Source organism: Artemia sp. Qi Xiang Cuo, chromosome 9, assembly GCF_049724085.1.
Source record: "Artemia sp. Qi Xiang Cuo chromosome 9, ASM4972408v1, whole genome shotgun sequence".
Lineage (NCBI taxonomy): Eukaryota > Metazoa > Arthropoda > Branchiopoda > Anostraca > Artemiidae > Artemia > Artemia sp. Qi Xiang Cuo.
The window spans coordinates 71,278,483-71,305,997 of NC_142802.1; the positions used below are offsets into that span (position 1 = coordinate 71,278,483).

The 27,515-nt window shown below is 36.7% G+C and overlaps 1 protein-coding gene across 1 annotated transcript in view; it reads right to left on the reverse strand.

Annotated features, from left to right (window-relative positions):
• Nucleotides 1-27,515, reverse strand: part of LOC148948995 (G protein alpha q subunit-like) — a 72,598-nt gene that overhangs the window by 23,050 nt on the left and 22,033 nt on the right. Inside the window, exons 3-4 of the mRNA XM_089094167.1 lie at nt 12,766-12,920; nt 5,483-5,611 (exon numbers count right to left, since the gene is read on the reverse strand). Coding sequence (XP_088950293.1) covers nt 5,483-5,611; nt 12,766-12,920 — 284 coding nt within the window. The remainder of the gene's footprint in view (nt 1-5,482; nt 5,612-12,765; nt 12,921-27,515) is intronic.

Consider the following 27,515-nt stretch of genomic DNA (forward strand, 5'->3'; position numbering starts at 1 on the left):
ACTAAAATATTTTTCATATTGTATTTTATTTATAAGGGTTTGAATTTTTGTTTCGCTCATATAATAGCAGTCGGCCATCCAAAATCAAATCGCAATTATGTCAGTGTTTCAAAGCTTTAACTTAGGTGCTTTACAAACTGCAATCGGACTTATGGAAAGTCCTCGTGGTGTCACCCCCCCCCCATATTTCCGTACTTCAAACCTCAGTCTGTAACATCATTCTTACATTTTTACAAGGTCCAATCGTAATTTTTAATTACTTTTTTTTAATGGGATTTATTTACTTATTTTTTGATAACCCACAGATAAAAAAAAAAAGACATGTGGAGTAACAATTGGAAACCAAATAGTGACACATACAACCAACGTAAAAATTAGATAAGAAGTTGATGAAGGGATAAGTGTGTAAGAGTTGTTGATATAAGTAATATTGGACGTTCATTATTTCAAAATAGATGCACCAAGAATGTTCAAGGAGATTTCCTTATTTTGGTAAAGGGAGTTGAGTCACTTTTTGGAGCAGCAAAGAAGATATAATTCAATAACTTCAAATATCTACTCTGGATATTTCCCAACACAGCTATATTTGTTTAATTTTGGATCTTAATCAATTTGTATCTTAATCTCCAAACCACTGATTTTAATAATTTCTTTTTAGATTTTAAAAATTATAAGAATTTGAAGCTTTTAAAAATTTGTTTTAGCTTTTAAGAATTCCCAATGTTCATCGCGACTTAAATATATTTAATTCAGAGATAAAATGTAAAAAAGTAACTACAGAGAAAGATAATTCAAAAGAAACAGCCTTGTGGTATGCAGCCACAAGGCTGCATGCAAGAGAGCCAATTACAAAACTGTAAAGGAAGGGGCAAGGATTTTTTTATTTTTTGAATAAAAACACAAAAAAATAATAACAGTTCGAATAGGGATATATTCTTTTACTAGACAGTGTACTAGAAAGTGAAGAAAAGATCGTCATGAGACTTCAGCTAATGACGATCACTGTACATGTGATCGAAATATCTAGTATATTTTTGTATTTTATTTTTTTTTTCACTGTCTAATAGACAGATTTATCCCTATTCGAACTGTTATTTATCATAATGGAAAGGCAGTGCGGTCTTCAGAATGAGATACAAAAAATATACTTTCCAAAATCTAGAGGGGGCAGGGGATAAAGACTAGATCCCCCCCGCAGAAAAGGTCTTGTACGACCAAATAGTTTCATACAAGAAACCAGTTTAAGCGAATCAACATAAGCGAAATATGTGGAAAATATGTCATTATTGTATTTTTGCTTTTAAACATTCTACAAATTTTACTGGATATTGAATCTTATATAAATAGTGCGTATACTAAGTTTACTTCGTGAATAGTTTGCCGCTTTCAATTGTTGATAAAAAGATATAAGTAGATGCCGCACAAGTATGCATGTATCCTTTGAAAATAATAACTTAAGAAAAGCTTCTTTTTCATAAATGGGCCTTTTACTAATAGGACCTTTGAATTCTTTAATGCTCTAAGACACATTTTAAGCCACATTATAGCTTCGTAGAGCCTTCAAATTAGCTGAAAACAAGTCTAGGTGTTACCACCCCCCGGAAAATATCCCCCCCCATGGAAAATACATCCTCGCTGAAAGAAAATTATTCGAAAAAAATTTCTAACCACTGAAAATTGCCCCAGATATCCTCCCCCCCCTGCAGAAAACTCCCCCTCGGAAAATGTCCGCATTTTTCCCAATAACAAATACTATCTGCAAGCAATGGACAAATTACAAAACTTAAAAACGGACCTAAACTTCTACAATGGTTTCTCTGATTGTTTTGTAGGCTGGGTGGGAGGGAGATATCTCAAAGGGTGTTAATTTTAAAATATCACTGCTCTCATGGAGCCACCATATAAATAGACTTTATTTTAATAGCAAATGCTTTTTTATGACTTAGGTGAGACAAGAATCCAAAAGCTATCAAAAATGTTCTTTAGCATTGTAAAGAAAGAGGACATTTTACAAGTGATAAACAGAAATCTTTTATTTATTTTCAATACAATTTCCGGCGAAGAAATGAATGTTTCATCCACAGATAAAAGATATATGATACAGATGTCCGACTGGTGGGCAATATTTAAGCTTAATGCTTCTGCTCGTCTGTCTTTATTTTCTTCTAGAAATCTTTTCTAGAAAAGATTTCTAGAAGAAAATGTTGCCTGTTTAAAACAAACTTGATCAGAACATTTGATCTTTACGAACAAAATTCAAGAGCATTAAAAGTATGTTATGAAATAATCATAAATTTCTTTGTGATTACTTATCAGTTCTAATCCTATGATCGTTTAATAAATACTGTTAAATAAACAGCTTGTCTTTTGAATAAACTGACCGGTCCAAGAGTTCGTGGTAACGAACTGTAAGTAAGGAGCGACTCGGCCCAATATTAATTGAAACTGCAAAAAACGGAATTTTCATAACAATAGATACACCAAAAGAATGAGCTTTTTATTCAGATTCAAAATATACAAGATTCATTTAGTTAGATGTTACTCATCAAAAGGTACGAGCAGCTTGAGAAAATTTGCATGTTTTTCGAAAAAGGGGAGAAACATTCCCTAAAAGTCAAGGAATCTTATTGGACATTGCACCGTCAAATTAAGCATATTAGAGAACTATACTGTAGAGGTTTCAAGCTCCCATCTGCAAAAAATGTAGAATTTTGTAAATTTTTTTTGCCAGAAGAAAGATCAAGGATGCGTGTTTTTTTTTGTTTTTTTTTTTACCAGGGGTAATATTATCAAACCAATGGCCCTAGAAGTTCCAGAGAAGGCTCATTTGAACTAAAATTAAAAGTTCTAGTGCCCTTTTTAAGTGACCAGAAAATTGGAGAGCAACTAGCCCCCCTCTCATGACCTTTCTCCTTAAAATCTTCTGAACAAAATTTTGAGATAACCATTTTGTTCAACATAGTTGACAGGTACAATAACTATGCTTTGGGGATGACATGACCCCCACAGCCTCCCGGGGAAGGGCTGTAAGTTATAAAACTTGCCCATTGTATAAATATAGTATTTATTATTGGGAAGTATACAGACATTTTTGGGGAGGGAGGAGGGTTTCCTAGTGAGGATTTTATACGGGGAGCATGTTCAGTTGGGAGGGAAGTTTCTGGGTTGAACTTTCAAGGGGAAATTTTACACGGGAGGAATTAGCCAGAATTTATGTATGAAATTCATTTTATTTGTCTTATTTTTTCTTTGGCGACTCCATTTTAGATGCGGGGATGTTCTAGGTGAATTGTCCAGGGAAAACTTTCTGCGGTGTTATAATCTTTCACGGGGATTTTTTTCACGGGGCGCACTTTTCACGTGCGAAATTCACCATGTGGGAGTTATCACCAGGAGAAATTCTCCATAGGGAAACTTTCTATGATAGAAACTTTCTATTGGGGGGAAGGGGTCCATGAAATTTTACTACATAGGGGGATTTCCGCCATGACCTGAAAAACCATCAGAAATTAAATAAAAAACAATTTTTTTTCAAATGAAAGTATACTAAGGACAATTTCTCAGGCAGAATTGTCCGTAAGATTTTCTGGGGGAATGTTTAGCTAGGATGGAACTTTTCAGGAGTAATTTCTCGGGAGGAAGGATTTTACACGGGAAGAACTTTCCATGGAGGAATTTTTCATGGGGGGAGGGGGCAGTTATCTGTGGCATGGGAGAGGAAAGTGGATTTATTTGAAAAACGATCAGAAATTAAATAAAAAAAACAAATTTTTTTAACTGAAAGTAAGGAGCAACATTAAAACTGAAAACGAACAGAAACTGTTATGTATAAGAGGGAGATACCCCTACCTCAATGCCCCGCTCTTTATGCTAAAGTTTGACCTTTTGTCCCAATTCTTTAAGAACGACTCCTGAAACACATGGACTGTTTAATTAGAATCAGAAACATTTTTAAAAGTACCAAAAAACTTTATCATTAAGGTGATCCGGCGCAAACCCTCCCCCGGCTAATTTACCCCCGAAAAACCCCCCTCCCCAAATAAAATTCCCCGCCCCGGATAGCGTAAAGAGCGAGGCGCTGAAGAGGGGACAGCCCCTTTCGTATACGGAATAATTTCTGTTCGTTTTAAGTTTTAATGTCGCTCCTTACTTTCAGTTTAAAAATCTTGTTTTCTTTATTTAATCCATAAAGGTACAGTAATTATACCTCTGGGGATGTCAAACCCCCCAGCCCTCAGGGCAAGGGCTTAATAACCTTAGCGTCATTAGTTGTAGTAACTGTAGTGTTAGTATTAACAGTATACAAACAGTACCTGCTGGCTAGTTCAGTTTCCGCCATTACTTACTCTTAAAGGTCTAATTTGATAATGTAAGTCGTTCTTGAGATATTGCTTTGTCACCTTTTTGAAAATTTACATGCTCATAATTCGTTATGATATAGTTCAACATCCCCCAAAAACAATGCTTGAATATTAAGAACTTATGCGACATAACTACTGTTCATCGAAAATTTTGACTAAATAATCAAATCTTGTCCAGCAATTTAGTTACAATCCAATATTTGGATTCTCAAGCAGAAAACAGAGAAAGTAGGAAACTACCAATCACTTTATAAGCATTGGTACATACACTTTTCGGGCAATAAATAACTTCCAATTTCCCTTCAAATAAAAATCTGGAATTATCCAGGAGGAATATGGGTGGTAATTACCCAGGGGGAATTTTCTGCGAGGGGGGATTTCGGGAGGAATTTTCCGAGGGGGGAATTTTCTGCGGGGGAGTTTTCCGGGGGAATACGTACAGGGAGAATTTTCTATCAGGGGGATTTTTCGGGGGGGAATACGCCTATACCCATTATCAAGCTGCCGAAGTAGAATTCACTTCCCGACTGAACTTCCCTTTTCAGTCTGTTAAAGGATATATCTATTTCGATTCCTTCATGCAGTAAGCAAGAACGCAGTCTGACATCAGACAAAGCATACCAAAACAAAAATACAGACCAAAAGGGAAGAATGGATTTCAGTTTCAAAGTTGAATTAAAAATGAAAAGGCTGTAAAGTAGCATTTCAGCCATAAATTTACAAGCAACCTTTTTTATTTTCAATACAATTTATCTGACAGGAAAAATGAATGTTTCTGTACTGGTTTGGAACGGAAATGAGCCGAATATTCATTAACATGGGCCCTTTCTCACTGGGCAGACATAAATCCGGCTGCGAAAGCGACATTGGATTCTCGTTAGAGCTTCATCATCTTTATCCCTTTATCGTCCAGTGATGATTATGTGTATGCACTGTTTGCAGCCTAATGCCAGGCCACTACAAGGATCAGTCTTAATTTTTCTGAATTTATTCATTTCAATTTATGTACCATCTCAATTAGTTTAGTACGATATCCTACTAAATTTGCCTCTTTTATATTTTATTTAATATAAAATAAATACCCCCCTCGTTTCTATTTTACGAATATCATATCTACTTACCTAAAAATTATAGAATCCAAATCAAACGGATATTCAATAATGCCAGTCGTAGGAACACGGGCTCTCAGAATGTCCTGCTCCGTTGGTAAGAAATCCGGTGAAGAAATTCTATCCAAGTCCGACAAATAGCTGCGAAATATTTAAAATCTTTTAGTTCAACTTCACAATATTCGCCTTCACATTAATTCGACTACACTAAAAGAAAACTTTGTCACAAAACAAAAAAAATTTCTATCGCTTCCAACTCTTTTTCATAGACACTTGAGTGGACCCACATGTTAAATCATTTAAAAAAAAAATAAAAAAAAATGGAAAAGTGTACAAAAAAGACTACTGATTTGATTGCAATATGGCAGTTATCTCTGAGTTAATGGACGCTGATGGAATGAGCTTCAGTAATTAATTCTCATACTAAAATCTTAAATTTAATTCTTGCATTCGAACCGTTAAGAACCCGCTTTGATCAAATACAAACGACCAAAATTGGAGAAATTTCACAAAGAAGATTCAAGGATGATTTTGAGAAAATACAACAATTAACTGGTAAAGAGGTATATGCTATTTTTGGTGTTTTTAGATGTTTTCGAACCGGGAAAATGTTTTTTCTTCAGTTTAAAATTAAGTTTAGGAAATTGGCTTTTGGCCAATTATGTTTAAGAATTGTCTTATTTATTGTTCAATGGCACAGACTTTGTATTTTGTATTTGACGTTGTATTTTCCAGTATAATCCTTTTTTAGAAAATATTTTTGTAAATACATAAACATGAGAGTCAATGCTAAAATGAACTTGGAAGAATTGGATGAATTTTGGGGCAAATATTTAGTTTTTTTATATTAAGCCCTGGTTTCAGAAGGAACTAAATATATAACATACTGTCATCTATACTACTTGCTTGTGGTATCCTGTCTCTCTGGAGGTACTATCATGGAATATATAATATTATATTGATTCTTTTGAGCACTGACATCAGTAATCGACATTCTTGATTTTAGATATATTTATTTTTGGGTACCAAAATTAGTAAGCTATTACCCAACCTAGGGGCCCAATCCGGGCACTGAATCATCAACCTTGGTTCTTTGGAGTGTTTAAGCAATATGTACAAAATTTTATTTCATAATGAGTCTGTCGTATTACCTTCTGAAAATATGGTTTAGTAATTAGTGTTCAATAATTGTCTTGACGGTTTATGGCGTTAATCTTTGTACAAGACAATTCCCTTGTAGACGTTTCAAGCCATAAATTAAGCGATTGTTAAGAGAGATATACCCCCACCTCAATACCCCGCTCTTTATGCTAAAGTTTGACTTTTGTCCCAATTATTTAAGAATGACTCCTGAAACACAAGGCCCGTTTAGTTAGAATAACAAGTTTTTTTAAGAGTTCTAAGAAAAACTTTAGAAAGAGCGAGGTTTGAAGGAGGGAGCAATCTTCTCAAATACGTAATAAATTTCTGTTCATTTTAAGTTGTAATGCTGCTCCTTACTTTCAGTTGAAAAAAAATTGTTTTGTTTTTTTATTTAATTTCTGATCGTTTTTTAAACAATGCCGGGGAATTTGGCTCTCCCTCCATAGACAATTCCCTTCCTTCACGAAAAATTCCTCCATTTAAAGATCCTCCCGCATAACCTCCCCCCCCCCCACAAGAAAATATCCCCTCCCCCCGAAAAATATCAGTATACTTCCCAATAGCAAATACTATATGTAAACAATTAGAAAAGTTCATAGCTTGCAGTCCTTCCCCCGGAGAGTGTGGGAGATCAACTCATCGTCAAAGACATAGTTATTAGATCTTTCGACTATGTTGAACAAAATAGATGTATCAAAATTTTGATCGGGCGACTTTGGGGAAAAAAGGGGCGTGTAAAATTTTTTAGTAACTTAAAAAGAGCACTAGAACTTTTGATTTCCGATCAAATGAGCCCTCTTCCGATCTTCTAGAATCACTGGTTTAATACGATCACCCCTGGGGAAAACAAACAAACAAAAATAATAAACATGCATTCTTTATCTTTTTTCTGGCAAGAAATACAAAATCCCACATTTTTGTATATAGGAGCTTGAAACTTCTACAGAAGGCTCTCCAATATGATGAATCTGATGGTGTGATTTTGATTAAGATCACTTGATGTTTTGGGGAGGAGGATGTTTCCCTCCTTTTTTGGAAATTGGGCAAATTTTCTCAGGCTCGTAACTTTTGGTGGGTAACATTACACTTGATGAGGTTAATATATTTTGAATAGCCATCAAAATTCGATTCTTTGTATGTATCTATTGTCATGAAGAACCTGTTTCTTAGAGTTTTGTTTACTATTGAATCGCATCGCTCCTTACTTACAGTTCGTTACCACGAACTGTTTGAAACTCGGTGAATTATAGTAGCTACCCTATAAAACCCCGTTTGAATTATTTAAAAGTATAGGGTTTGGTTAATACATTTTTGGAACATAATATAAACATTCGTAGTAATATAACTTTAAACTGGTTTTGTTTACACTAGATACAATAAAGCTTGTAGTAGGATTCTATTTAGGGTTTATGCTGGAATTAATTGATGCATATGCACGTTTAGACTAAACTTAAGCTGGATAGCCATTTGAACACAGAGGAGGCTTTTCTGTCAGTGCCATGACTGTGACGTGTTTTGAAAAGGAGGCGATGGTCTAAATGGTTTATTTACAACACGTTCTGTTTTATCTAAAAAAAAATGAAAAGCGAACTGAAAACTGAAAAGCGCGCTATTAGAAAAGTGGTCACGATTTTACGGTGTTAACCAACTTATCAGAGGCAACGCTATAGCGTTGCCTATAATATAGGTCATACGGCTCCAATGTTTATTATTATTTACTTATTTTTTTCCCAGAGGCACTTCATATGGAAGGGGTCGTCGTCGAAACTTCAAAAGGGGCTCATTCGATTGGAAATCAAGAGTTCTAGTGCCCTTTTTAAGGGTCAAAAGTGATTGAAAGGCAACTATCACCCATTCCACACCCACCATTTCCCCAAACAAATCCAATTAAAATTTTGAGATAGCCATTTGTTCTACGTAGTTGATTTCCAGATAGAAAAAATGTTTTTGAGGAGGACACTCCCCCAACAGCCCTCAGGGCAAGGGTTGTAAGTTATGCCCTTGGGGCATATAAGGTTTTTATAGAACACGTTGTCGTAGAAACTTCAAAAAGGGCTCATTCGATAGGAAATTTAAATGGCTAGTGCCCTTTTTAATAGTCAAAAGTGATTAGAAGGCAACTAACACCCCTTCCAAGCCCACTATTTCCCCAAACACATCCAATAAAAATTTTGAGATAGCCATTTTGTTCAACCTAGCTGAAAGTTCTGAAAATTATATCTTAGAGCAGGACTCCCCCCACAGTCTGCAGAGCAAGGGTTATAAGATGCTCGTATAGCTTCAGAGGCTCATTTGATTGAAATGAAAGTTCTAGTTCACTTTTAAGCGTAAAAAGATATCGGAGGGTAACCAACCCCGCCTTTTTTCCCCAAATGCATCTGATAAAAATTTTGAGATAGCTATTTTGTTATAAATAGTTCTAAGACCATATAAAAAAAAACTCCAGCGTCGACACAGTCCTCCAGGGCCCGGGGGCAGGCGTTGTAAATTATGACCTGGGGCATATATGGTTCTTACGGAAGGGATGCTCATATAAACTTCAAAGAGGACTCATTTGATGGAAAGTTCTAGTTCACGTTTTAAAGAGTCAAAAGAAATGGGAGGGCACCTAGCCCCCCCCCCCCATCCACGCCCTGTTTTCCTGAAACCCATCCAATAAGAACTTTGAGATAGCCATTTTCTTAAAAATAGTTCAAAGACCATACAACGGAAACTCCGGGGTTGACTTAGCCCCCCAGGGCCCGAGGGCAGGCGTTGTAAGTTATGCTCTGGAGGAATATGTGGTTCTTATGGATGAGATGCTCGTATAAACTTCAGAGAGGGCTCATTTGATTGAAAGTAGAAAGTTCTAGTTCCCTCTTAAAGATTCAAAAGAGACCGAAGGGCAGTTAGCCCCCCACCCACGCCCTTTTTTCCCAAACCCATCCGATAAAAATTTTGAGATAGCAATTTTGTTAAAAATAGTTCAAAAATCAGATAATAAAAACTCTGAGGTTGACACAAACTCATTTTTCCACTTCGATATTGTTACTTTGATACCAGTTTTAATACTCTGATGAACATTTGATTTTTTTTTAAGTTCGATTTTGAAATAAGGCACTTTTTAAAAATTTGAAACTTTTTGCAATCAAAAACGAACGAAAAGTAATTTTAAAAATTCCGAAAAATAAGTTTTTCAAAGAAAAGTAATGGTCATTTTAAACTTAAGCTCAGCAGACACTAATACCTGTTAAAAATTAAACTCAAAATGACCAGAAATTACTATTAAAGAATAAATGAAACCCAAAAGGAACAGAAATTAAATAAACAATCATAGCAAAAAACATACAACAAGTAATGATATAAATGAATAAATAGATCTTAAAGCGACTAACGCCTCAATTGAACGTAAAAATCATGCTTAAAACGAAAAAAAAATGTTTTCCTATTGAAGCATGAATGAAACGTAAAACGAACAGAAATTAAATAAACAATCAATGCAAACAAACATGCAATGGATACTAATGTAAATGAATAAATAAATCTTAAAACGAGTGAAACTTAAATTGAATATGCAAATCAAGCTTGAAACGAACAAAAATCATTACAAACAAGAGTTTGGGTATCGCCTCCTTCTCTCACTATAAAAGTCTAAAACCTATTGCGTCATTTATAATTCAATAGCAAAATATTTTTTTTCGTTTTAAGCTTGATTTTCATATTCAATCTAAGCATTACTCGCTTTAAGATCTATTTATTCATTTATATTATTACTTGTTGTATATTTTTAGCTATGATTGTTTATTTAATTTATGTTCGTTTTGGGTTTCATTTATTCTTTAATAGTAATTTCTGGTCGTTTTTACTTTGAATTTTAACAGGTTTCTATATCTACTGAGCTTAAGTTTAAAATGGCCTTTAATTTTCTTTTAAAAACTTACTTTTCGGAAAGTTTTTTTTTTAATTAAAATGACAATAAAAACCACTAGGTCTCAATCATGATTCCATGGAGTTTTCAAAAATACCACCCATTTATTGCAGTTTTTGATTGTAAAATAAAGAAAACAATCCTAATCAAAAGCTTTTTTCATTCATTACTGTAACTTTTTTGAATTTTGCACTAAAAACTACTAGCTATAAATACTTTCCACTAGAATCCTGGTTTCACTTTCAAGGTTCAGCCGATTCTTGTCCTTTTGCGAATAACGATCTGACAGATATTCGCTAGTTACGAACATCAGAGAAAAACTTCAGCCAGCTTTCAAAGCTCCCCTCTAATTGAAATGAGAATATATATATAAGGAAATAAAATAGTTTTTGAACATAAGCTTTTCAAAGATCTTTTCCTTTGCTTCTAAGATTTCTCCCCTACTAAACGAGCAGGATCCCTTCCAAAATTGGACCTGAATATAACCCTAATTCGAACACATTCCGAAGGAAAAAAAATGCTAATTCTGGTTAAGATCGATTTTAAAAGTTTTGATATATAGCCACCAATATATCTATTAATAATTGTTCAAAAGGTAAATTGATCAAGTCTCTAAAACAAACAGTAAGACAGTTTAAAAACAAAATTCATAGCCGTCGTAGATTTTAATGTAGCAATTAGCCATTCAAAAACATGTTTGGTACTTTTTAGTTTTTACTTAGACATATACTTAGGTATAGAATATTTTATTAATCTTAAGTCAATTTTAGTTATATGGGCTACTGATGACGGTCACTGCATATGTTACCGAAATATCTAGAATTTTTGTGAAATTTATCACTGTCTATTAAAAGGATTTTATCGCTTTTTGAACTTTTATTTATCGTTATATGGGCTCAAAAAAACTGTTCAAGCGTTACGTAAAAAATAAGTTTTTTTTTCAATTTTGTCATTAATCTTTTTTTTTAGGAAATCTTAAAAAAAAAGTCACATGAATTAGCTAACACCGAGATTTAGCTGAAGGTCTTTTCCAAAGGGAAAGCCAATTGTAAATTCCTAATCTGGATGTAAGCATGCCATGTCGCTGATAATTTTGAGCACTGTATATACATTTAGACAGTACAATCATTCCCTATCTCAACCATTATACAAAGCCGGGCCACGATGCAAGTGCTCTGGAGAACGTAGAAACATAGCGACATTATATTTTTTTCACTGGTAGATAAGTCAGATTTCTCTTGAACGTGAAACTTGGCTTCACCATTGTGACACTAAATTTTAATGAATCTAATTTCAAATTAATTTATTCCAATACATATATAAAAATCGGTAATCAGTAGCGCAATGTTATTATTAGATGTTTATAGAAATTACAAGTAGGTTTCGAAGTCTCGATTTGGTTTTAAAGGCATTTAGAGAAAGTTTCTGCCAAAATACGTGTTCCAGGGTAATATACACTGAATTGTTGATGGTCAAGGACGGACAAGGACATGGGGGGAGCTTTCACACGCGCCAAGACTGTAGTAGCCAAATATTACTGAGTCGTGATTACACTGTATATAATTTATATACAGCGATTTAGAGTAAGAAAAAGCTGCTCCAATCACAATCAGGATTGTGCGTTTATAATCTAAATTTTGAATTCGACTACTTGGTTGAAAGGAAAAATTTTGGTTCTGGATTATCGATTTTGTCGTGTTGTGAGTCTTGAGCTGTGAATTCATAAATTCTGTTGTTCAACAATCACTATTCGATAATCCATTTTTTAGACCGTCTTTGTAAACTTCTTTTCTTCAACTAATAATCCTGAATTTTGTTTCAACACTCTGGCTTGTCAGTGGAAGACACCTCTTAGCATAATCCAAATCTTGTAGTTAAGTAAATCAGGTAGTGAGTAGGCCCTAATTATTCGTCCTAACCAAATAAAAAATATTTTTTTATGTGATTGTAAAAAAAAAAGTTTTATATATGAGCCTTTCAGAAGCCAATCTGATTATTCCAATCAAGATTATAGATTTACTAGCTGATTTGTCAGTAGAGAAGCCCTTAATTCCCTGGATACGTAGCCTTCCCTTGGATAATCGAACCCACAGTAAGTTAAAACCCTCCGAAGTAAAATTTTGCGCGGCAGCTGCCAGCCTCCTTCCATAGGTTAATGAAATATTAGGTAGGCATGAAAAATGTCTCGTTTAATTTGTTTATTTCTATGAAAATAACATTTTAGTGTTTACAGATATATTCTTACTATTTAGCAGAATCTGTCAGTTGATATTCCCTTCTCCTGTCGTAGCATTCTTGAATACCAGAATCATTCCACAGATCCTTCATATACCCTATGAAAGGCTCTTCAAAAGACGTGACTAATTCATAGTCAATTTCTCGAACAGCTTGAGCTTTCTCCTTCAGGAAAGAAAGAATTATTTTAGAATGTGAAGAAATGAATAGAAACTAATTATTATCAGTAAATCATCATAAACTAATCAATAAACAGATTATGTCAAAATTATAGAATAAAATCGATCAGTGAAACAAAACACATAATGGTATATTAATAGTAATCATATAAAAGTAGCACAAAATATGATTTGAAATAATTTAAGTTCAAAAATGATGCTATAGAATATAATAATAAATAATAATGCCATCATATAAAAATAAGGTAAAATTAATCAGTGTTATGCAAAGTAACAAAATGAATAACAGAATAAAATGGATTTTTATAAAAACAATATTGTAAGTTTACTCCTGTAGCTGTCCATCATTAGGTCAGCTTAAATTAAATAATTAATTTGAAAAAAACTTTCCGAAAAAGAACATTTTTCAAAGAAAATTAAAGGCGATATTAAACTTACGATCAGCAGATACAAATACCTGTTAGAATTCAAACTAGAAAAAGAAAGAAATTACTATTAAAGAATAAATGTAATCCAAAACGTACATATATTAAATAAACAATCATAGCAAACAACATACAATAAGTACTAATATAAATGAATAAATATATCTTAAAACGAGTGAAACTTGAATATGCAAATCAAGCCTGAAACGAACAAAAATCACTACAAACAAGAGTATGGATTTTGCCTCCTTCTCTCACTCTCTCATCTCGAAAGTACGTTACTAACTGTATCTGATTGGTATTCAAGGAATTTACTAGCTCTTAATGAAAAAAAAATGCAAATATATGTTATTTTCGCGAACTGGATCAGTAGTGTCAGATACCTTCTCTCTTTTCTTGAATGGTCTTGAATTAAAACGGGGAGATCAGTTCAAATATCTTGGGATTATTTTAGATGAAAATTTGTCGTTTCATAAATATGTATAAAAACTGTCGTTAAAAATTTAACGAAATATCGGCATGCTAACTCGTTTTCGTCATTTCTTTCCCAAAGCTATTCTAAAATCTATTTATTATTCTTTCGTCCACCGATATTTTCTCTGTTGCATTTCGGTTTGGGCATCTACCTTTTCGTCTGTTTTCAAATCTCCCCAAATACTTCAGAATAAAGCAATGAGGATTCTTTTCAATGTTGATTGCAGATCTTCAGTTAGACACCTATATGGGACTTCAGGAATTTTCTCTTTGGACCAAATTCATTTAATATCTATCTCTAGTATTTGTCACGATTATCAATATAGTAATTTACCTGTAAATTTCTCAGGCATTTTCCCAACTAATTCTCAATTTCATAATTATCCTACTATGCATCGTTCAGACTTTTCGTGCGAAATTCGCCCGACATCGAGAGCGGGATTCAGTATCCGCCACACTAGCCCAAAAATCTGGAACTCAATTCCAGCATCAGTTCGGAAATGCAGCAACAAGCGACATTTTCTGAGACTGATGAAGAAATATCTTATGACATGCTAAGCATTTTGTTCATTGGGGTTTTCTTTTTCGTTGTTGTAAAATTTAGTTAGAAAATGACTGTGTATTTTCGTTGGCAATATTTTCAGCGCTAAAGTATGCCACAAGGCATGTGCGCTGTTTTGTGATATTTATTTATGTATGTGTTATAAATAGAAATATTCTACTCTACTCTACTGTAAAAGTCTAAAACCTACCGCGTCATTGGCGCTTTACTGAAAACGAATTAAATTACAAATATTTTCTTTTGTAATTATTACAACAAAAAATTAAAAACAAACATAAAAATTAGAGTAGAATAAAATTGTGAAGTGATGACCTTCCAGCAATTAATATCATTATGTATCAAATATTCAGTTTAATTTTATTACTTCTTTCCAAGATTGTTTAAGACAAATATAGCTTCACTACAAACAAGAATTTGGATACTGCCCCCTTCCTTAGCTGTAAAACTCTAAAGCTTATTCAGTCATTGGCGCTTCACTGAAAACAAATTGTATTACAAATATTTTCTTTTCTAGTTATATAGCATTGAAAATTAAAAGAAAAATTACAGCGAAATAAAATCTTGAACTGATGATATTTCAAAAATTAATTTCATTATATATCAAATGTTCAGTTTGATTATATTTGTGCTTTCCAAGACTGTTCAAGACACATATAGTTTTCAGTAAAGTGTCAATGACGCAGTAGGTTCAAGACTTTCACAGTGAGAGAAGGAGGCAAAATCCATTTTCTTGTTTGTAGTGATTTTTGTTCGTTTCAAGCCTGATTTGCATATTCAATTTCAGTTTCACTCGTTTTAAGATATATTTTTTCATTTATATTAGTACCTATTATATGTTGTTTACTATGATTGTTTATTTAATTTCTGTTCCTTTTGGGTTTCATTTATTCTTTAATAGTAATTTATTGTAATTTATTCATTTATATTAGTACTTGTATCTTTTTTTGCTATGATTGTTTATTTGATTTCTGTTGGTTCTGGGTTTCATTTATTCTTTAATAATAATTTCTTGTTGTTTCTAGTTTGAATTTCAACCGGTATTTGTATATGCTGATCTTAAGTTTAATATGGCCTCTACTTTTCTTTGAAAAGCTTCTTTTGCGGAGAGTTTCTTAAAATTAATTTTTGTTCATTTTTTATTGTAAAAAGTTTCAAGTTTCTAGAAAATGCCTTATTTATAAATCAATTTTTTTTCAACATCAAAGTATCAAAACTAGTATCAAAGTAATGAAAGCATCTAGGTTAACAAGGTAAACAAAGTATCAAAGTAACAATAAGCAAGCTCCGTAACCCAGAGCCATTTCTCCGGTGTTGGGGGGGGGTTCAAACCCAAAAACATATTTATTAGGTCTTTGAACTACTTTGAAAAAAATAGCTGTCTCCAAATTTTGACCGGATGCCCTTTGGGAATGTGGGGCGTGGGCTAATTGCCCATTGATCACTTTTGAATCTTAAAAAAAAACTAAAAGTTTTAATTTCCTATCAAATGAACCCCCTCCAAAGTTAATACGACCACTCTTTCGACAAAAAAATTATATTCAAATAATAGGCAACTTAAATAAGTTACAATCCTTTCCCTGGGGGCTACGTATATACTCGCCAATCACTTTCGATGAATCTTAAAAATGTGAATAGAAATTTTAATTTCCAATCAAATGAGCCATCTTTTATGTTTATACGACCACCCCTTAGAAAACATCTTGTATGCCCCAGGGCCTAATTTACAACACTTCCCTCGGGCTCTAAGGGGCTGTGTTGACCCATGAGTTTTTGTTATTAGATATTTAAACTATTTTGAACAAAATGGCTATCTCAAAATTTTTATCAGATGCATTTTGGGAAAAGGGGGCCTTGGAGGGAGTAGTTGCCCTCTGATGACTTTTTATTCTCTTAAAAAGGGCGCTAGAAATTCTGATTTAAAATCGGATGAACCCGCTCCAAAGTTTATACTACCATCCTTTCAATAAGAACCTTATATACCCCTGGGGCATAATTTACAACACTTGCCCCCATGTTTTGGTGGGCTGTGTTATCCCTGGAGTCTTTGTTGTATGATCTTTAGTCTATTTTGAACAAAATGACTGTATAAGAAATTCAAAGGGACGCATTTAGGGAAAATAGGGTTGGCGGGGGGGGGGGGCTAGTTGTAATCGAATCACTTTTTACTCTTAAAAAGGGGATTATAACTTTGAATTTCCATTATTTTTAGTCACCTCCGAGGTTTATGCAACCACTTCTTCCATAGAAACTTTATATGCCCCTAGGGCATAAGTTACAACCCTTCCTCCGGGCTCTAGGGAGAGGAGGGATATGTTGACCCTGAAATTCTTTTTATCTGATCGTTGGACTATTTCAAACAAACTGGCAATCTAAAAATTTTGATCGGATGCATTTGCGGAAAAGAGGGTGTGTCTGTGTGGGGGCGCGTTAGATACCCTTCGATCCCTTTTGACTCATAAAAAGGTAACTAGAACTTCGAGTTTTCTATCAAATGAACACCTCTAAAGTTTATACGACCTCCCCTTACATATAAACCTTATATGCCCTCGGGACATAACTTAAAACACTTAACTCCGGGCTCTGGGGATTCGTGTTGACCCTGGAGTTTTTATTATATGATTTTTGAACTATTTTTAACAAAATGAATATCTCAAAATTATATTGGATGGGCTTGGGGAAAATAGACGTGGGGGGCTAGATGCCCTTCAGTCTCTTTTGGCTCTTTAAAGGTGAACAAGAACTTTCGATTTCCAATCAAATGAGCCCTCTCTAATGTTTATACGAGCATCCCTTCTATAAGAACCACATATACCCCCAGGGCATAACTAATAACACCTTCCCCCGGGCCCTGGGGGGTTGTGTCGAACCCGGAGTTTTTATTATCTGATGTTTGGACTAATTTTAACAAAATAGTTATCTCAAAATTTTAAGCGGATGGGTTCGGGAAAACAGGGATGGGGGTTTTAGTTGTCCTCTAATCTCTTTTGATTCTTAAAAAGTGAACTAAAAATTTCAATTTCCAATCAAATGAGCCCTCTCTGAAGCTTAAACGATCATCCCTTCTATAAGAACCAAATATGCCCCAGGGCATAACTTACAACGCCTTCCCCGGGCCCTGGTGGGTTTTGTCGACCCCGGTATTTTTTTCTTATCAAATGTTATAACTATGTTTAACAAAATTGTTATCTCAAAACCCAGATGGGTTTGGGGGGAAAGGCCGTGAGGGGAGGGGTTAGTTGCTCTCTGATCTCTTTTGACTTAAAAAGTGAACTATAACTTTCAATTTTCAATCAAATTAGCCCTCTCTGAAGTTTATACGAACATCCCTTCTATAAGAACCATATATGCCCCCAGGGCATAACTTACAACGCCTGCCCCCGGGCCAAGGGGGGTTATGTCGACCGCGGAGTTTTTTTATATGATGTTTGAAATATTTTTAACAAAATGGCTATCTCAAATTTTTATTGGATGCATTTAGGGAAAAACAGGCATTGAGGGGGGGCTAATTGCCCTCTGATCTCTTTTGACTCTTACAAAGTGAACTAACACTTTCAATTTCCAATCAAATGAGCCCTCTCTGAAGTTTATACGAGCATCCCTTCTATAAGAAACGTGTATGCCCCTAGGGCGTAACTTACAACACCTGCCCCCGGACCCTGGGGGTTTTGTCGACCTTGGAGTTCTATAATCTGGTGAATGAACTATTTTTAACAAAATAGCTAATTCAAAATTTTTGTTCGATGGGTTTGGTGAAAAAAGGGCGTAGGGGGAGGGCTAGTCGCCATCTGATATTTTTTACTCTTAAAAAGTGAATTAAAACTTTCAGTTTCCAATTAAATAAGCCCTCTCTGAATTTTATACGAGCATCCCTTCTAGAAGAACCATATATGCCCCCAAGGCACAATTTATAACGTCTGCCCCGGGCCCTTGGTTGTTGTGTCAACGCTAGAGTTTTTGTCATATGATCTTTAAACTATTTTTAACAAAACAACCATTTCAAAATTTTTATCGGATGTATTTGGGAGGAAAGGACGTGGAGGGGGGGAGGCTAGTTGACCTCTGACCACTTTTGACTCTTAAAAAGGGCAATAGAACTTCCAATTTCCAATTGAATGAGCCCCCTCTGAAGTTTATAAGACGAACCCTTCCATATGATGAGCTTAGGGGAAAAAGGGCGTTGGGGGAGGCTAGTTACCCTCTGATTTCTTTTGACTCTTAAAAAGTGAACTAGAATTTTCAATTTCGAATCAAATGAGACTTCTCTGAAGTTTATACGAGCATCCCTTCTATAAGAAAAGTTTATGCCCCCAGGGCATGAATCAAACCACCTACCCCCGCACCCTGGGGTTTTTGTCGACCCCGGAGTTTTTATCATCTGATGTTTGAACTGTTCTTAACCAAATCTCAAAATTTTATCGGATGGGTTTGGGGAAAAAAGGCTTGGAGGGAGGGGCTAGTTGTCCTCTAATCTCTTTTGACTCTTATAAGTGAACTAGAACTTTCAATTTTCAATCAAATGAGCCCTCTCTGAAGTTTACACGAGCATACCTTCTATAAGAATCATATATGCCCACAGGGCATAATTTACAATGCCTGCCCACGGGCCCTCGGGGGTTTCTGCTGACCTCGGAGTCTTATTATTTGATGTTTGAACAATTTTTAACGAAATCGCTACCTCAAAATTTGTATCGGATGGGTCTGGGGAAAAATTGCTTAGGGGTTTTAGAAACTAGAACTTTCAATTTTCAATCAAATGCCCTCTCTGAATGATATACGAGCATCCCTTCTAGAAGAACCATATATGTCCCCAGGGCACAACTTACTACGCCTGCCCCCGGGCGCTGAGGTGATGTATCGGCCCCAGAGTTTTCATTATCTGATGTTTGAACAATTTTTAACAAAATAGATATCTCAAAATCTTTATCCGATGGGTTTGGGGAAAAGGCTTGCGAGAGGGGCTAGTTGCCCTCTGATCTCTTTTGACTCTTATAAAGTGAACTAAAACTTCCAATTTCCAATCAAATGAGCCCTCTCTAAAGTTTATACGAGCATCCCTTCTATAAGAAACATATATCCCCCTAGGTCGTAACTTAAAACACCTACCCCCGGGCCCTAGGGCTTTTGTCGACCCTGTAGTTTTATAATCTGATGAATGAACTATTTTTAACAAAATGGATATCTCAAGTGCAAATATTGTTCTGGCCTTGGGAAGGCATAGGGGTTATGCGCCCAACTTATGTTAATTTCTGCTGAGTTTGAGTTTGACTCGGTTATTTATTGTAATTTCTGTTTGTTTTGGGTTACATTAATTGATCCATTCTGATTTGTGGTAGTTTCACGGTTGTGATATTATCTGATCATATTTGTTCCATTTTGTTTTCAATGGGGATCTTTAGCTTTCTTTAAATGGCTAATTTTGTTAAAAAAGTTTTTTTAATTAATTTCTCCGCGTTTTAAATTCATATAGTCTTTTCAGGGAAAAAGAAAATAATGCTTTAAATCTTTTCGTTGTTAAAGACTTTATAGTTTGGCCTTCTATTTGTATGCTGAAGAAAAGTTTTCAGCAATTTTTAACAACATACACCCTTTTAAAAATCCGGATACAAATAGTACTGTTTAATTTAGTTTCATACCTCCTCTAGTTGACCTGAAATGGAAGACTTGATACCATTCGCAAAAAAATCTGTTTACTTTCTTTGATAGCATGGATACACTTGCACTATTTTGATTTGGTTAAATTTTAAGAGCAGAAGTAGCCCCGAAAGTTTCAACATAATACCATCAGTCATTCTTGGGATACGGCTGAGATGCCTTATTTGGAATTAGCAATATCACAGTGCATTTAGATTTAATCTTAAGGCAACATTTAGTTTTTAAACATAGTGGGCAAATGGAAGGGTGGGCATGGGAGGATGGGAGTGGAAGGGGGATTAGTTGCCCTCCAATCACTTTGGACTATTAAAAAGGGCATCAGCCCTTTCTATTTTCAATCAAATGAGCCTCTTTCGAAGTTCCCACGACAAGTCCTTCGATACGAAGTGCCCTGTTCTAAATAACAACAGCAGCAAAAAATGTCACAAATAACTTCTGACAATCAAAAAGGGTACTAGCCCTATGAATTTCATCGAATAAGCCTTTTTTCAAGTTCCTACGTCAAAGATTTCAATGACAACCGTATATAACCCAAGGGCATAACTTATAACCCTTGCCCTGAGGGTTTATGGGGAGTCTTCTTCTCAAAAACATATTTTCTATCTGGAAATCAACTACGCTAAACAAAATGGCTATCTAAAAATTTTTATTGGATGTGTTTGGGGGAATGATGGGGGTGGGGAGAGGGGCTAGTTGCCCTCTAATCACTTTCGACTATTAAACAGGGCACAAGCTCTTTGAATCTCCAATCGAATGAGCTTTTCTTGAAGTTTCTATGACAACGCCTTCTATAAAAACCTTATATGCCCCCAGGGCATAACTTAAAACCCTTGCCCTGAGGGCTGTGGGGGAGTATGCTCCTCAAAACATATTTTCTATCTGGAAATCAACTATGCTGAACAACATGGCTATCTCAAAATTTTGATTGGAAGTGTTTGGGGGAATGATGGGCGTGTGGGTGGGGGCTAGTTGCACTCTAATTACTTTCAACTATTAAAAAGGGTACTAGCCCTTTAATTTCCAATCGAATAAGCCTGTTTTGAAGTTTCTACGACAACGCCTTCTATAAAAACCTTATATGCCCCCAGGACATAACTTAAAACCCCTGCCCTAAGGGTTGTGGGGGAGTGTCCTCCTCAAAAACATATTTTCTATCTGGAAATCAACTAGCCTACGCTTAAAAAAATGACTATCTCAAAATTTTGATTGGATGTGTTGGAGGAATGATGGGCATGGAGGGGAGGCTAGAGACCCTCCAATCACTTTAACTATAAAAAAGGGCGCTAGCCCATTGAATTTCCAATCGAATGAGCCTCTTTTGAAGTTTCTACGACAACGCCTTCTATAAGAACCTTATATACCCACAGGGCATAACTTAAAACCCGTGTCGTGAGGGTTGTGGGGGAGTGTCCTCCTCAAAAACATATTTTCTATCTGGAAATCAACTACGCTGAAAAAAATGGCTCACTCAAAGTTTTGATTGGATGTGTTTGGGGGAATGATGGGCGTAAGGGGGGGGGGGGCTATTTGTCCTCCCATAATTTTCGACTATTAAAAAGGGCACTATCCACTCCAATTTCCAATCGAATGAGTCCTTTTCGAAGTTACTACGACAACTCCTTCGATACAAAGTACCCGGGTATGAAAAAAAAACACACTGTGTTTCGCTCTTTACTTAGGCAGCGCTGGCGCGCTGCGTATGATAAGACGACCTCTTCCATATGATGGGTTTAGGGAATAAAAGGGCATTGGGGGAGGCTAGTTTCCCTCTGATTTCTTTTGACTCTTAAAAAGTGAACTAGAATTTTCAATTTCGAATCAAATGAGACTTCTCTGAAGTTTATGCGAGCATCCCTTCCATAAGAAAAGTTTATGCCCCCAGGGCATGAGTCACAAACACCTACCCCCGTGCCCTGGGGTTTTTGTCGACCCCAGAGTTTTTGTCATCTGATGTTTGAACTGTTCTTAACAAAATGGCTATATCAAAATTTTTTCAGATGGGTTTGGGGAAAAAGGGCGTGGGGGAGGGGCTAGTTGCCCTCTAATCACTTTCGACTATTAAAAAGGGCACAAGCCCTTTGAATCTCCAATCGAATGAGCTTTTCTTGAAGTTTCTATGACAGCGCATTCTATAAAAACCTTATATGCCCCCGGGGCATAACTTAAAACCCTTGCCCTGAGGGCTGTGGGGGAGTATCCTCCTCAAAACATATTTTATATCAGGAAATCAACTATGCTGAACAAAATGGCTATCTCAAAATTTTGATTGGAAGTGTTTGGGGGAATGATGGGCGTGTGGGTGGGGGCTAGTTGCACTCTAATTACTTTCAACTATTAAAAAGGGTACTAGCCCTTTAATTTCCAATCGAATAAGCCTGTTTTGAAGTTTCTACGACAACGCCTTCTATAAAAACCTTATATGCCCCCAGGGCATAACTTAAAACCCTTGCCCTGAGGGTTGTGGGGGAGTGTCCTCCTCAAAAACATATTTTCTATCTGGAAATCAACTAGCCTACGCTGAAAAAAATGACTATCTCAAAATTTTGATAGGATGTGTTGGAGGAATGATGGGCATGGAGGGGAGGCTAGTTGCCCTCCAATCACTTTAACTATTAAAAAGGGCACTAGCCCTTTGAATTTCCAATCGAATTAGCCTGTTTTGAAGTTTCTAGGACAACGCCTTCTATAAAAACCTTATATGCCCCGAGGGCATAACTTAAAACCCTTGCCCTGAGGGTTGTGGGGGAGTGTCCTCCTCAAAACGTATTTTCTATCTGGAAATCAACTACGCTGAAAAAAATGGCTCACTCAAAGTTTTAATTGGATGTGTTTGGGGGAATGATGGGCGTAAGGGGGGGGGGCTATTTGTCCTCCAATCATTTTCGACTATTAAAAAGGGCACTATCCACTCCAATTTCCAATCGAATGAGCCCTTTTCGAAGTTGCTACGACAACTCCTTCGATACAAAGTACCCGGGTATGGAAAAAAAACACATTGTGTTTCGCTCTTTACTTAGGCAGCGCTGGCGCACTGCGTATGATAAGACGACCTCTTCCATATGATGGGTTTAGGGAATAAAAGGGGATTGGGGGAGGCTAGTTTCCCTCTGATTTCTTTTGACTCTTAAAAAGTGAACTAGAATTTTCAATTTCGAATCAAATGAGACTTCTCTGAAGTTTATGCGAGCATCCCTTCTATAAGAAAAGTTTATGCCCCCAGGGCATGAGTCACAAACACCTACCCCCGTGCCCTGGGGTTTTTGTCGACCCCGGAGTTTTTGTCATCTGATGTTTGAACTGTTCTTAACAAAATGGCTATATCAAAATTTTTTCAGATGGGTTTGGGGAAAAAGGGCGTGGGGGAGGGGCTAGTTGCCCTCTAATCACTTTCGACTATTAAACAGGGCACAAGCCCTTTGAATCTCCAATCGAATGAGCTTTTCTTGAAGTTTCTATGACAACGCCTTCTATAAAAACCTTATATGCCCCCAGGGCATAACGTAAAACCATTGCCCTGAGGGCTCTGGGGGAGTATCCTCCTCAAAAACATATTTTCTATCTGGAAATCAACTATGCTGAACAAAATGGCTATCTCAAAATTTTAATTGGAAGTGTTTGGGGGAATGATGGGCGTGTGGGTGGGGGCTAGTTGCACTCTAATTACTTTCAACTATTAAAAAGGGTACTAGCCCTTTAATTTCCAATCGAATAAGCCTGTTTTGAAGTTTCTACGACAACGCCTTCTATAAAAACCTTATATGCCCCCAGGACATAACTTAAAACCCCTGCCCTAAGGGTTGTGGGGGAGTGTCCTCCTCAAAAACATATTTTCTATCTGGAAATCAACTAGCCTACGCTTAAAAAAATGACTATCTCAAAATTTTGATTGGATGTGTTGGAGGAATGATGGGCATGGAGGGGAGGCTAGTGGCCCTCCAATCACTTTAACTATTAAAAAGGGCACTAGCTCTTTGAATTTCCAATCAAATGAGCCTGTTTTGAAGTTTCTAGGACAATACCTTCTGTAAAGACCTTATATGCCCCGAGGGCATAACTTAAAACCTTTGCCCTGAGAGTTGCGGGGAAGTGTCCTCCTCAAAACATATTTTCTATTTGGAAATCAACTACGCTGAAAAAAATGGCTCACTCAAAGTTTTGATTGGATGTGTTTGGGGGAATGATGGGCGTAAGGGGGGGGGGGCTATTTGTCCACCAATAATTTTCGACTATTAAAAAGGGCACTATCCACTCCAATTTCCAATCGAATGAGCCCTATTCGAAGTTACTACGACAACTCCTTCGATACAAAGTACCCGGGTATGGAAAAAAAACACATTGTGTTTCGCTCTTTACTTAGGCAGCGCTGGCGCACTGCGTATGATAAGACGACCTCTTCCATATGATGGGTTTAGGGAATAAAAGGGGATTGGGGGAGGCTAGTTTCCCTCTGATTTCTTTTGACTCTTAAAAAGTGAACTAGAATTTTCAATTTCGAATCAAATGAGACTTCTCTGAAGTTTATGCGAGCATCCCTTCCATAAGAAAAGTTTATGCCCCCAGGGCATGAGTCACAAACACCTACCCCCGTGCCCTGGGGTTTTTGTCGACCCCGGAGTTTTTGTCATCTGATGTTTGAACTGTTCTTAACAAAATGGCTATATCAAAATTTTTTCAGATGGGTTTGGGGAAAAAGGGCGTGGGGGAGGGGCTAGTTGCCCTCTAATCACTTTCGACTATTAAACAGGGCACAAGCCCTTTGAATCTCCAATCGAATGAGCTTTTCTTGAAGTTTCTATGACAACGCCTTCTATAAAAACCTTATATGCCCCCAGGGCATAACTTAAAACCCTTGCCCTGAGGGCTGTGGGGGAGTATCCTCCTCAAAACATATTTTCTATCTGGAAATCAACTATGCTGAACAAAATGGCTATCTCAAAATTTTGATTGGAAGCGTTTGGGGGAATGATGGGCGTGTGGGTGGGGGCTAGTTGCACTCTAATTACTTTCAACTATTAAAAAGGGTACTAGCCCTTTAATTTCCAATCGAATGAGCCTTTTTTGAAGTTTCTACGACAACGTCTTCTATAAAAACCTTATATGCCCCCAGGGCATAACTTAAAACCCTTGCCCTGAGGGTTGTGGGGGAGTGTCCTCCTCAAAAACATATTTTCTATCTGGAAATCAACTAGCCTACGCTTAAAAAAATGACTATCTCAAAATTTTGATTGGATGTGTTGGAGGAATGATGGGCATGGAGGGGAGGCTAGTGGCCCTCCAATCACTTTAACTATTAAAAAGGGCACTCGCCCTTTGAATTTCCAATCGAATGAGCCTGTTTTGAAGTTTCTAGGACAACGCCTTCTATACAAACCTTATATGCCCCGAGGGCATAACTTAAAACCCTTGCCCTGAGGGTTGTGGGGGAGTGTCCTCCTCAAAACATATTTTCTATCTGGAAATCAACTACGCTGAAAAAAATGGCTCACTCAAAGTTTTGATTGGATGTCTTTGGGGGAATGATGGGCGTACGGGGGGGGGGCTATTTGTCATCCAATCATTTTCGACTATTAAAAAGGGCACTATCCACTCCAATTTCCAATCGAATGAGTCCTTTTCGAAGTTACTACGACAACTCCTTCGATACAAAGTACCCGGGTATGAAAAAAAAACACACTGTGTTTCGCTCTTTACTTAGGCAGCGCTGGCGCGCTGCGTATGATAAGACGACCTCTTCCATATGATGGGTTTAGGGAATAAAAGGGCATTGGGGGAGGCTAGTTTCCCTCTGATTTCTTTTGACTCTTAAAAAGTGAACTAGAATTTTCAATTTCGAATCAAATGAGACTTCTCTGAAGTTTATGCGAGCATCCCTTCCATAAAAAAAAGTTTATGCCCCCAGGGCATGAGTCACAAACACCTACCCCCGTGCCCTGGGGTTTTTGTCGACCCCAGAGTTTTTGTCATCTGATGTTTGAACTGTTCTTAACAAAATGGCTATATCAAAATTTTTTCAGATGGGTTTGGGGAAAAAGGGCGTGGGGGAGGGGCTAGTTGCCCTCTAATCACTTTCGACTATTAAAAAGGGCACTAGCCCTTTGAATATCCAATCGAATGAGCCTGTTTTGAAGTTTCTACGACAACGCCTTCTATAAAATCCTTATATGCCCCCAGGGCATAACATGAAACCCTTGCCCTGAGGGCTCTGGGGGAGTATCCTCCTCAAAACATATTTTCTATCTGGAAATCAACTACGCTGAACAAAATGGCTATCTTAAAATTTTTATTGGATGTGTTTGGGGAAATGATGGGCGTGGGGGTGGGGGCTAGTTGCACTCTAATTACTTTCAACTATTAAAAAGGGTACTAGCCCTTTAATTTCCAATCGAATAAGCCTGTTTTGAAGTTTCTACGACAACGCCTTCTATAAAAACCTTATATGCCCCCAGGACATAACTTAAAACCCCTGCCCTAAGGGTTGTGGGGGAGTGTCCTCCTCAAAAACATATTTTCTATCTGGAAATCAACTAGCCTACGCTGAAAAAAATGACTATCTCAAAATTTTGATAGGATGTGTTGGAGGAATGATGGGCATGGAGGGGAGGCTAGTTGCCCTCCAATCACTTTAACTATTAAAAATGGCACTAGCCCATTGAATTTCCAATCGAATGAGCCTGTTTTGAAGTTTCTAGGACAACGCCTTCTATAAAAACCTTATATGCACCGAGGGCATAACTTAAAACCCTTGCCCTGAGGGTTGTGGGGGAGTGTCCTCCTCAAAACGTATTTTCTATCTGGAAATCAACTACGCTGAAAAAAAGGGCCCACTCAAAGTTTTAATTGGATGTGTTTGGGGGAATGATGGGCGTACGGGGGGGGGGCAATTTGTCCTCCAATAATTTTCGACTATTAAAAAGGGCACTATCCACTCCAATTTCCAATCGAATGAGCCCTATTCGAAGTTACTACGACAACTCCTTCGATACAAAGTACCCGGGTATGGAAAAAAAACACATTGTGTTTCGCTCTTTACTTAGGCAGCGCTGGCGCGCTGCGCATGATAAGACGACCTCTTCCATATGATGGGTTTAGGGAATAAAAGGGCATTGGGAGAGGCTAGTTTCCCTCTGATTTCTTTTGACTCTTAAAAAGTGAACTAGAATTTTCAATTTCGAATCAAATGAGACTTCTCTGAAGTTTATGCGAGCATCCCTTCTATAAGAAAAGTTTATGCCCCCAGGGCATGAGTCACAAACACCTACCCCCGTGCCCTGGGGTTTTTGTCGACCACGTAGTTTTTGTCATCTGATGTTTGAACTGTTCTTAACAAAATGGCTATATAAAAATTTTTTCAGATGGGTTTGGGGAAAAAGGGCGTGGGGGGAGGGGCTAGTTGCCCTCTAATCTCTTTTGACTCTTAAAATGTGAACTATAAATTTGAATTTTCAATCAAATGAGCCCTCTCTGAAGT